This window comes from Dreissena polymorpha, chromosome 4 (genome assembly GCF_020536995.1).
Source record: "Dreissena polymorpha isolate Duluth1 chromosome 4, UMN_Dpol_1.0, whole genome shotgun sequence".
NCBI lineage: Eukaryota > Metazoa > Mollusca > Bivalvia > Myida > Dreissenidae > Dreissena > Dreissena polymorpha.
Window position 1 is genome coordinate 129,970,405 of NC_068358.1, and position 13,288 is coordinate 129,983,692.

General features: G+C 31.6%; 2 protein-coding genes across 3 annotated transcripts in view; one reads left to right on the top strand and one right to left on the bottom strand.

The window, feature by feature from the left end:
* Positions 1–13,288, top strand: part of LOC127876444 (ubiquitin carboxyl-terminal hydrolase 38-like) — a 553,141-nt gene that overhangs the window by 317,070 nt on the left and 222,783 nt on the right. The gene's annotated exons all lie outside the window — the stretch shown is intronic.
* LOC127876472 (uncharacterized) lies at positions 1,791–7,524 on the bottom strand. Of its 2 annotated transcripts, none has more exons than XM_052421783.1 (7): positions 7,416–7,524; positions 6,015–6,326; positions 5,673–5,774; positions 5,166–5,267; positions 4,190–4,230; positions 3,503–3,568; positions 1,791–2,585 (listed from the first exon to the last, which is right to left on the bottom strand). In XM_052421783.1, exons 1-7 carry the CDS (start codon positions 7,492–7,494, stop codon positions 2,556–2,558), a joined length of 732 nt encoding a protein of 243 aa, XP_052277743.1. In that variant the 5' UTR covers positions 7,495–7,524; the 3' UTR covers positions 1,791–2,555. The 2 variants fall into 2 exon arrangements, with proteins under 2 accessions (XP_052277743.1, XP_052277744.1); XM_052421784.1 differs by having other exon boundaries at positions 6,015–6,094; positions 7,416–7,486.

Sequence of the window (13,288 nt, forward strand, 5' to 3'; positions counted from 1 at the left end):
TAACATTTTCGCCAAATCAATAACAAGGTCTTGACTTATCGACAAGGACGATACATTTATCGAATCTTCACATGAACATGTCCTATATAGTTGTCAACATCTATAGCTTAGGATTTTCATACACGCGTAGATAACGAAAGAGAGGTCGATACTCGTGTTATGTCCCCCAGTCTATACTGGGGGACATATTGTTTTTGCCCTGTCTGTTTGTTGGTTTGTTGGTTTGTTTGTTTGTTTGTTTGCGTCAATCTTAACATTGGCCATAACTTTTGCAATATTGAAGAGAGCAACTTGATATTTGGCATGCATGTGTATCTCAAAGAGCTGCACATTTTGAGTGGTGAAAAGTCAAGGTCAAAGTCATCCTTTATAGTGTTTCACAAACACATCTTGTTAAATGTTTTTATTGACAAACTTTAACATGTGAAGTTTAGAACAAAAAGGCATAAACTGTTTTACACAAAAGCTGATAAATCTCCGACACTATAAGGAAAACCACGCGTCTATTGAGATGGTTTTTACAGTTTCCGAAGAAAGGCGCAAAACAAAAATGTGGCTATTATCAATGTTAATTTCAATTATTTCTTGACACCCGTTGAAAGATACATTGTAGCTCTGATCAAAGGGTTTTATCAGATGATTGGTCTCAACGCTGGACCCATGCGGACGCTTAAAAAATAAGCCATACATACCTTATTGTCTTCTTATAAAGTTACAAGATAAACTTTAGATTGCCAAAGTCAATACAATTACCAAATACATTTAATACACCTATCTTCTTCTTAAATACTGCATTTTGGTCACTAAATGCATTTTGGTCACTAAATGCATTTTGGTGGCATCACTTTGCATTAAATTAGAATGCATTATGCATTTCAACCTTTGTTATAAAGCATATGTTTTAAATAATATTTGATTTGGAAGTAAATACGTACGAAATACACAAACATTTTACGAGTTAATATTTACATGAACATAAAACCAATCGCAATGACGGTACACATTCCGTCTGATGAGCTTGTACACTTGGTATACAGTTGGGTTCTTCACTTGATAAAAAAACATATTTCAGCAACATTCCGCGATGTTCCTTTTTTGTATTTCTTCTGAAACATTTCGTTCCGTCAAATACAAAATATCGTAATTATAAACGTTTTGCTATATGTATTTTTATGACAGAGCTAGCTATTGGTTATCTTACAATAATATTGACTGGTTGAACTAATAGTTCGATATTATTTAAAATATATAAACATGATTTAACCCGGCAAGAGAATACGACGTATGTGTTAAAGTACAACGTACACGGCACCTATGAAATGTTATTTTTATGCAACTGTGGCTAGTTTTTGATTGTTGATTAGGTAAAATACAACGCATGTATTTTGTAAAAACAACAACATTTTTTCTTAATGGCGCATGGTTTTAAGATTTAATGACATTAACACGACATTCATTTAAGGTAAGGTTCAATTAATTTATATCCCAAATTTATCTAAGGTTAAATTAAAGAAGACAGTTTGAAGTTATCTTGGTAGAGAAATTGTGAAGGTCGACTTAATAATCAATCTCAGGCTGGCTTTGAACTAAACTCATTCTTGCTTCGTTCACCCATTCGCTTGGCCCGTATTTACAAATGTAATGAACTATGCAAGGCTGATGAGCATCAGATCTCCCAAATTATACCTCATGGTGTTCGAAATAAGGAACACACCATATTCAGTAGGAAGCTTTGGTGTATACAAACTTCACAAAATTGGGACAAATCCTTAAGTATAAAATAGACTTCCAGTTATATATATAGTATATTTGACATTGATGAACTGCAATAATACATATAGGGAATCATACTCTCAAATGTGATGATGCTGTACAATGTATATGCCTGTCTGTCTGTCTGTCTGTCTGTCTGTCTGTCTGTCTGTCTGTCTGTCTGTCTGTCTGTCTTTCTGTCTGTCTGTCTGTCTGTCTGTCTGTCTGTCTGTCTGTCTGTCTGTCTGTCTGTCTGCCTTACAATCTATAGCGTTTGTATATTAAAATTTCAAGCCTAAATGATGCAATATAAAAAGTTTTTCAAACTAGTTTACAAGTACATATCGTATAAAATATAAATAAAAAATAAACTAAAAAACACGTCTCATAAAATATAAATATATAAACAATAATAATATTAATAATAAAAATTAGTATTAATATAATAATTATAATAATAATAATACAACGCCAATGAAACGTCATGGTTTATAAGAAATGTGAAGAAGATAGTTTACAAAAATAAAAGCTCGCTCTGAAATTACTTTACACATCTCCTGATAAAACACACATTCCTTTTTAGCATTTCATAGCATAGCGTTTGAGTTTATCACTATATTTTGTTTTTATGTACTTGCAAGCAAGATAAAAAAAAATCAATTCAGAGTTCAAAGTTCAGAAATTTTTTCAAAAGGACATATCATCGTACACAAAAATACATAATTTAAACGTGAGAAGAGCGTTTAATACAAACCGAGTAAACTTGTTCAAATAAAGTTCAGACATCATACACGCTGTGCGGCTTATGCGCTTGATTCTTGTTCATTTTCCCGCTACAAAAAATCAATAACGAGGCATATTAAAACGAATAGATCGGCTTAAAAGCGGTTGAAGTTCTTATAAACTTACAAAACAGTATTGCAATATGTGTATGCAAGTGTATTTTACTGTGTGAGAGATATTTTACATCGGATATACATAAATGCTTTTTGTTATGCTTATACAATTATTGAGATGAAATAGTCAAACACATCAACCAATGAACTTATCACATTTAAGAAGAGACACACACATATATGAAGCCCTGCTTGATAATTCACTATGTTGTATTTATAAATTATGGATTTGAAAATAGCTTTTATTCTAATTGAGAATTATCACGGGTTGTTTTGGTAACAATCCACAACAAACGGACAAACACAAACATCTGATCAAACTCACGTTGTATTCAGGAGATAATTCGTTATAAACGATGCCTAAAATAGCAATAACAGGAGCAATATCTCCAAGAACAATTCGAATAATAGCATCATAAAATTGCGAAAAGGGCAATCTTAATTATATTGAGCTTCAACAGTCTTAAAATAGTACAACGCTAATTCCGTTCTGTACGCTTATTTATTTGAACATAAGCTGATTTTGTATTTACTGAATTATTATTATATTATATTCTCCCTCAAACAAAGTTGCAGTTCTTCTTAACCTAAGAAAATTTAACATAATATTTTTATTATTTACCTATCATATTTTGACTATGTCTATGTTATTCGATTGGCAATATTATGGGGTTCACTTCTATTTATATGTGAGTGTTTTATGATAAAGTGTTTTCTTTATTGAATATTATACTCCCTTTTAAATCGCGTTTCTTCCTTTTCTGCGATGACAACAATTATAAGCAAGTTAATTGTTGTGTGTGATGTCTTGTGTGTTTTGGATTGTCTTGTATATATATAAAAAGGTAACTTGCCTTATTTTGTGGTAAATCTCCTTGGAACGATTTTGAGTTTATCTTTCTTTGTGCTTCTTGTAAACTCTGAAACAATCGTTTGAATAAAATCACTTAACATGCAATATGCTGGTTTTCAATTGTAATTCCCCAACCAGTAAGCATGGGAAACTGTAAACACACATACAAATCAATACAAAACTAGAATACAGTATTTGTCTTATAAACATGAAACAATTTGTCATAGATTGTACTGTCCCTAAATACTAAGATTTATTGAAACAATTAGTACGACATCTTTGGTCGCAAACTGCAGTTAGCAACAATAATAATGTAATAAAATCGTTAACAACACAAAAACACTTCCGTCAAGATTGTTTTTACCAGAGGGATTTTTACTTCAGCCGACACAAGTCGCGCGCTATGATCAGATAATTAAAACACACCAAAATACTGTTATCATTTGTTTGCATGCACGGAGATTCTATCATTAATACTTTCCAAGCACCCATGTCTCTGATCAATTGAGACATACAGGTTAACCATCCATTTATACATTTCCACGGTAATCTTATTTTTCGTAAAAGAAACAGAAACACAAACGGCATCAACAACGTATTAGTCATGGTTATGCCCTTTACAGTTGCCGTGCATAGCAAACTATTATGATAAGTTATTGATTAAAACAATATCACACATCTAACTCACCCCTTTGATTGCTTCGATTGCTTCGATTGCCTTACGAGTACCTGTAAACACATATATTTGTTTTAATAAAAGCGAACACAGCAGCATTTAAAATACAACGTTTATGATTTTGGAACGTAGTTGCAGACACCACTTAAGGCGTTATCACACAATAGTTAAGTTACATATAATCGTTATTTATAATCGCTTACGTATACGTGTATAATTATAAAACCGAAACCAAACAATTTCTTTTATTTTATTACAGAAACCACAGCTTGCCTGCGGCATTGCTGCAAAGAAAGTAATACTTTATTAATTATATAAATAGAAGCAAAGAGACCAGCAAGCTGGCATGCATCATTTTAAGTCCGAATTCACTGTAAACCAATAATAAAAACATGAAAAATGGCTTGAAGCAGAAACAAGACAGTAAGCATTTTAAGTAATTTAGACACTAAATTAAGACCCTACAGTTTGATTATTATCTCTATGGTGTTGCATTTGCAAAGGATCAATATTGTTCGTGATTAACCGGATTTTGCTGAACTATTTTAGTTTTGTATAGTTTAAAATTAAGTACTACACGCGTAACAGACATTAAATTATAAGCGTGCACTGGTAAGGTGGGAAAAGACGGCTTTGGAAACATAGCTCTCGATGCAATTAAAAACAAACATACAAAACAGAAGCAACTTTCACAGAAGACATATGCGCCATTGCTCAACTATGTGATCCTATAACGCTGCTATAATCTAATCAATATGTGTTTATAAGACTTATGTTGCGTAATGATATCGCATATTAATAATGTATGAGACATAACTGTACAACATTATTGGACACTTGTTGCATAATTTAGAATTGAGCTGGTATACCCGTACACGTTTAAAAACAATTTGTCGCATTATGAATACTTTAGAGCTATTTTTTTTACAATATTCTTACTTGGTTTTTAACAATAATCAATACTAGTACAATTCCTATAAAAACTTACATCGCTTCAGGCACCATACACTGACTGGTACTGATATTGCCATGCCATATGCAACCACGGATCCGATGACTACTCCGATACAATGGGACAAATCACTGGCATCTATTTTGAAGTAATACATAAATAATTTTGGTTCTGGAGCTTATATTCTAATAATGAAATTTTGAGCCGCCATGAAATAATAATCATTTAGTATTCAAATCATTCCAACATATCAGTATATAAATATGTTATATTTTCAACCGCGATCGTTTACACCATCTCAGTCTTACGATATCGAAATCAAGCATATACATATTATAAAACAAAACTCAAATGCACGCTAATATCATGAACACCAACCTACAAACGTTGTTTTCATAAGTATTTATATGAAAATTCAAGTCTGGTATAAAGTATCATGATAATTGCGTGTCATTCAATCAAATGACTATCCTCGATAATTACTAGTATTATAATTTAAAAAATATGAGATATTTCAAATAACAGACAATAAAAAACATTTACCTTTGGCAGCAGTGTTTGAAGAGTTAGTTACTTCTGTAAAAGCATTTGGTGCATGATGTGATGTTGCGGTTTGTGTAGTTGCAGTAGTAATGGTAGCGGGACCTGGTTAATATACAAACGAATTACTATCATTTCGTTTCATTGGTCTATAACGAAAAAGGGTAAATGGGGATATATAATTGTTTGGATAAACTTATTTGCTTTACCAAACAAAATGTATGTTGTTTTTTTTAAATAAACGCGTTGTTAACAGTCGGTGCTTTAGATTTCAAAAGACATTTAAGACATTGTATTCATTTAGTCGTGTTATGTCGAATTAGCCGTTCAAAAGAAAATTTGTACCTGCAGCTAAACAAACACTCTTCGTATCATTGATGTTTGTTTTGAAACAGCTGTATGTACCGGACATCGTTTCGTTGAACCTTGATATGGTCACAATAATTGAAGTTAATTCGTCGTTGGAAGATATATAAAAAACGCCAACGCTTGTTAATTCTACGGAACAGTCAGACGTATTGAGCGCCACGCATCGTCCTATGATAGTCTGGTCTTTATTGCATTCAATCAATTTAAGTTCCTGACTACTCCATGAGTAATTAAACGTTAGTTGAACATTTTGATGTCCAATAGTAGCTATTTGTTGATAACATAAACCTGAAACATAGAATAGATTATGTAGTAGTAAGTAGTACTCCTTTCCCGCTGCGATATAAATTATTCTTAAATAAAATAAGCTCTAATTTATACAAACGAATACAGAAAAAAAAATGCAAAACCGACATTTCGCAAAATTAAGAACCCTTTATCTTAAAGTTTCGCTTTATTAAGATAAAGTATGCGATAAAAGTCAGATTGTTTTATTTATAAGTAATAATTTTTGCTTACAAAATTCATTTTTTACTTAAAAATTCATGTTGGTCTTCTCATGGGATTATTGCATTTCCCGATGGGATTTTACGTTTTCAAATGGGAATTTTCGTTTTCCCTAATTGGATTTTTCCCACTTTTTGCATGAGAAAAATCTCAAAATATATTTTCGAAAAAAACATTTCGTGTGTTTATGCTTGGTTCTTTAATTTAAGCATTTTTAACGTATTCATGCTGTTTTAAGTTAACGTTTCCTTCATAGAAAACAATCCCATTATTTAAATGAGATATTATTTATGTAACTTCCAGAAACATTATACTACTACTACTACTACTTCTACTACTACTACTACTACTACTACTACTACTACTACTACTACTACTACCACTACTACTACTACTACTACTACTACTACTACTACTACTATTTCTACCACTACTACGACTACTGCTACTACTGCTACTACTTCTACTACTACTACTGCTACTCCTTCTAATACTCCTACTCCTACTAATACTGCTACCACTTTTACTACCACTACCAATGCTACTACCACTTATATAAGAACTCTTATACGACATCTTCCTTTTCTTCTACTACGACTACTATAACAAGTACTTTCTTTAATACTAACACTAGTACTCCCACCATTTCTACTACTACTACTATAACTAATGTTTCTATCCAGAAAACTAATGAAATACCAAATAAATCCTTTGTGTTTGCTCTTGTTATCTTCAGACTATGCATGTCTTTATGATACACACAAAGAAAAGTAAATATAAAGCAGTTAAAGATAAATAAGATTTGGCGAAATACCTAAAAAGGCGATGATGATCATAATAAAAAATTCTAACAGTTCTAACAATATTCACCCGAACCTTTATCCAGACAATTAATGAAACAAACCATTAATATCTTTGTCATAGCTGTAGTTTTCTTAAGAATATGCATATCTTCGAGCAAAACAAATGAAATGATATGTGTTTGATAACAAATATTGTCAAATCAGTATCACTACATAGATAAGACATACACATTACAATTTCTATTGTTTATCTCTATGTCGATATAATAAGCGTAACATCGCACAGATATAGAAGTGTTTACTTTTCACTTTAGATATAAGCAATATTGATATCTGGTATATTTAAAATGGGAAGATTCTTCTGAACTGTTTCAATCTTACCAAATGACGATAGGAATGCTTTAAATTCAAATATGCCACGGCAAAAAAAGTTAAACGTATTTTAAAATCAACAATAAAGTATACTGTGCAGACGTTCGTATTGCACACACACTCCTAACAATATCCATCGGGTACATATCATCTCTTTTTTATAGTAAACTACGCAATATGAATGTTATTATATTATGGGATTGGTATAGATTTAAAACAAGCATACATTTATTTTCAGATGCGTTGAACATTAAACAAGTTTTATATATATTAAAAAAACACAAATTGAAATGCATGTATTCAAAGCCCTAATAAAACAGAAAACGCATATATAATTATGTTGAAGCTACAATTTTTTACTTGGAGTTTATAACCTGAAAAATTAAGTGTATTTAAGTATTATGTATTGTTTATTGCCACCCATTATTACAGAGTCGTTGAAACCTATTTAAGTAGTTTAAATTCTAAACACATACACTACATTTTAATTTATGTTTCATAAAAGTACTTATGAAAGTTATGAAACGCTCATGCTTTTTTTATGGAGCAAATATATTACACCCTTTAATTTAAGATTTTTTTTTTTGTTGTATTTAAGATCTCTGCTTATTTATATCATTGTTAAGTAGGTTTTAAACGTATGTTCATGCACCATAGTATATAATATATATAGGATATGGCACGAGTTGTCATATCATACCATATTTTATTAAACGAGTTCAGGAATTTTGTAAGTAAGCGAGCCTTTGGCGAGCTTACTAACGAGTTTTCTGGACGAGTTTAATAAAATATTGTAGGATATGACAACGATTGTCAGATCTTTTTCATCAAATGCTTTTAAATTAGCAAATTAAATAAATATGTACGCAAACATAATGGTAAATCCCGAATGTTGTTAACATTTTGTGACGTCATATGACATTGCAACGTCATTTCAGCAAAGTAACAAAAATGAGATTGGTCAATAAACGAAAACTAAACCAATCAAAACGCTTTAAAAGTATATTGCAACTGTGAAAATAAAAATATATGTAATGGTTATATTACATGGGAAACAGGGTATGACATGTGATAAATAACCATAGGTCTCTTAGTCACTAAAAAACGAAGCTCAATAAAAAGGTTATTTAATGTCACAAGTGTATATTGTTTTTATACAGGGGGAATTATCTAACTGATATTGTCGATCTTGATGTGTTCACAAGTTGAAATCCACTATCCAATATTGTTTAACAGATGATTTTTTGTAAACTGTTTTTTTTGTATTTTACAATTACAGGTTCAAGATGTATTGCGTCAATTATCATGAAACACTGATATTTTGTAAGTTGATTTTATTACCTACAAGCATCGGTTTAATATTCCTAAAATCACGACAAGAAAACGTATCCGTCATAGGTTTAAATATGATTGTTTTTAATGTTAGTAATTGAATTATGTTAAAGGGCCAATAAGCTGGTGCGGTTTACTTTGAAAGTTATGACTTTCAAAATTTTGATATGATAAGATACTTAAAAAAGCCCTTTTATCTGTAAAAAATACTTGTGGACTGGTTGTAAGCAAGCGAACAACTAAGGTAAGTACTACGCGTTGAAAGTCTGTCTGCTCTTAACTACGCTAAGAACGATAACTACCGCATCTGAGGCTATTAATAGATGGTGATAAACAAGTATAGGGAAACATTCTTTTGTTCTCAACTCATAGCGGCAATCGTTTGTATTCACGGGTGCTAACAACGCAATAAAAGAAGGTTACGTTTGTTTACATTCACAGTTCTAAATTAAAAAACGTTGAACATGAGTTCACCAATTACTACTTGTATATTATATACAACAACAAACATGCTTTATAATCGCCTAAACCGAATATAAGGTAGTCGGCGTAAATGCTGACTTTGAAATAAAGTTTGCAATTTACGTTTCTAAATAATTAAATTGAAAACAAAAGTTTAACTATTGTATTTGTTAACTTGTTAGTCACATATTCACCGCATGAAATGTGTTTTATCAACTTATCATTGTCAAATTAAACATTAGTGTAAGTTGATAAAATTATACTACGGGAGTACCACGTATTAGTATAAGTAGATACAAATTATACTACGGGAGTGCATATCATATGTGTCATCACATGCCTTATTATGAGTGTATTTCTTCACCATCGAAATATGTCGTATGTTAATATTTGATTTACACGCAGTTTTCTTTCGACACATTTAAATCACACTTTCATAGCCGCGTCAAGCGAAAATGGGTTTTATGCGTTTCGGCCAGCGCATCTTAAGCCCAACATGAGCATTTGCGCAGTCTGGTCAGAGGCGATCCTGTTCGCTTTTAAATCACCCAATGTGTTATTGTTTCATTATTTATCTCATGACCAGACTGAGAGATGCGCAGGCTGATTGGGCTGTACATATGATGGGCGCATATGGAATAAGACCCATTTTCGCATGACGATGGTGATTGAAAATCTCATCGCGAATCGTGAATCGCACATTTAAGCACAATGCTTTTCGATACAAAATTGTTTTCAAAATATCAAACTTGTAAATAAGGGAGCCTATCAAGGCGTTTGATACTACTTCTTATAGTATAACGCGATGTTTTATGTTTTAGTTAAATGATAAAACAACATAAGCTTTCACGCGATGCACAAACGTGTGTGTTCATTAAATATTTTAGGTGTCTTTATAAAACATGTAGTTGAAAAACCATTATTTTTTAAAATTGTTCGATTAGGTCTTAAGTGATCTATACTATTTCTTATGGTATAACGCGTTGTTTACCGTTTTAGTTAAATGATAAAATAGCATACTATTTTAGGTGTCTTCATAAAACATGTAGTTGAACAAACATTATTTTTTTAATTGTTCATTTTGAACAACGTGCAACTTAAACGTCTTCTCAATATTTCAGCAAAAGTATGTTTGTAAATGAAAGAAACACACATATTCGTATGTATTCACTAAATAAGCTACCGTTTTGAAGCAAATATTATCCAAACTTATTAGCAGAATATGTGTTTTACTTGAACTCTTACGTTCCACTGAAAAGCAAATGTATTGACATCAAGCATTTTAAACAATTTCTTAAAATCTAGAAGAATTACAGCTCATAAAAAAAAACCCAATAATTTAGGCTGCTCCAAGATTTATCTGTAATCAACAACCCTAAGCAGTGTAGTATGACATTTACACCGCTAATAAGAACCGATCGTTTGCTGTAAGACTAACTTATAAATACTTGCAAACAACAAGGTAAATATCGTCGCGTAAGATACAATATACGTTCGTAGCAATTTGGTAATATTTTCTTCATTACTGCAGTTAAATACCACAACAGCTATGCAAACTCCCATAGGAAAAGTGCCCCGCTGATTCCTTTTTATAGGCCCGCAAATATTTGTAGACCAGTCAAACTCATGCATGAATATGCACATAATTGCAAAATCCATGAAATAATTGCAAATGTGATTATTCGACAATCAAGCTTCAGCTTTGTTTCTTCAACAAAGGATCAATGGGTTTGTATCGAGGCAGCGCTGAAACTTGATGTACTAATATGAATGTTATTTGATCATCTAAATTATTTGAAATGTCTTTAATATTTTGTTGTTGTATTTTATTAAGAAAATTGAGCTCACTCGTTCATATTAATTTTCAATATTTATTGTTCAATATAATACAACCTTGATATGTTGACATTAACTTCGTACAGCATACCATTTAATATCGTCTAATTAGCCCTAGTGTACACAGTTAAGGGACACATGTAATTTCAATGTTCATTTCAACGACAGATTTCTGAATATGGGACATGTCCTATAAAGACTTGTATTAAACTTGCCAATGTCAAATTACAGAATATGAGGCAGCTAAATAGTATGAAATCGGTACCAAGATTCGGCATAGTGAAATCGAAATCAAAAGTTGGCAAATGTTTGATTCTCCCTTTATATAAAACAATACATGACAAAAACACAATCAAGTACTAGATTTAACTCAAAAAAACATATGTTTGATAAATTATGATAACCAAAAAATAGAGTTATACCTGTAAAGTTATACCATTCGGCCGAAACACAAGAAAATATCAAAACCGTGCACACAATTAATTTGTCCATTTTATACTAAGTCTGTTATTAAACGTTAAATTCTCAATCCGATTGTTATAGACACAATTTAATTGACTCAAAAGGTAAACTAAGTCTAATAATATTATTATATCAGTTAACGGAAATTTTTGTCACGATGCGTGTATACGAAATCTCACCCAAATGGTATTTATGGTAATTGAACATCATATTGATAATCAATAACGCTTGAATGGATTACCCAATACAAAGAAGGACATACCCTGAGCTGTGAAAACTGTAATTAAAATTAAAAACCACGTTAATAAACAGTTACCTATATCGTGCATTGAACTTCCGCGTGGATGAAATAACGGCGACAATGTTTTGCTTAAACAGAATTAATGGATAAATACAAGCCTTCTTGTTTTACTTGAAGTTATACTTTAACAAGGATAACGTGGGCGAGTGTAATGCACTTAAGCGTGAATTGTTGTACTCTCAAACCGCGAGCTGATTTCGATTCGCATTTAGTTGTAAGAAAGTATTAGTCCAGTCAGCGTAGCCGAAAAAAGGGTCAACCTAGACAAAATTGCAAAAGTTGTTCTTTTTATACTTTTTTTGCTGCTTATGTACCTCTTCTATAACATCCTAAAAGTTCCAGCATGGGGAATGCGCCCAACTTCAGAAAAATTGGTTTGAACATTACCACCCTATTTAGGAAGGAACTTTAGAACTGCAAATTTATTCAAAATTGTTAAACATGTAAAATAAGGCTATGCAAACGGTTTAAATTAGTGTCTATGTATTTTATTTGATATTATGAGTTCCTAAAGCTTATTGATGAAAGGAAAACACGCCAAGAAAGCATTCGAATATCTAATTATATACATTACCAAGGGGGAAAACTTACCCCACCCACTCAAAATTACATGCTAAATTAAAAAAATCACTACAGCACCGAAAAATGCATTTCATAACATTGGGTGGTATAAATATAATAAGTTAAATGAATATAAAGAAGGGAATCTTCTCATAAGAGGTGGTTTCTATTAACAAAATGTTACATAATGGCAATTTATAATCAAAATTTCCATGGGAAGTATACTGATAAACATTATAGATACGGGCCTATATATTTTTCCTGTACGCCATTTATATGTAGGATAGAAAATGTGTCTGAAATTAATTTTTAAATGTATATGTACGTTTTTCTTAATTACATACTTATACATTGCATACATGACAAGCACAGGAAACATTAACTCATATCAATCAAATCAATAGCTTAGTCCATGGGCGTCCGCACATGGGGTCAGCTGACCCCCCCCCCCCTTGAAAATCGATGAGCGAAAACGATAGTTGAATATGAAAAAAAAATAAACGTGTAAAATTATGATTCCTGAATTAAACAATTGGGTCAGAATGACCCTTGGTTAGTTTCACATGAACATCAACTCCCATTTACATGTAAACAAATCATGGGTGCGGTTTTTT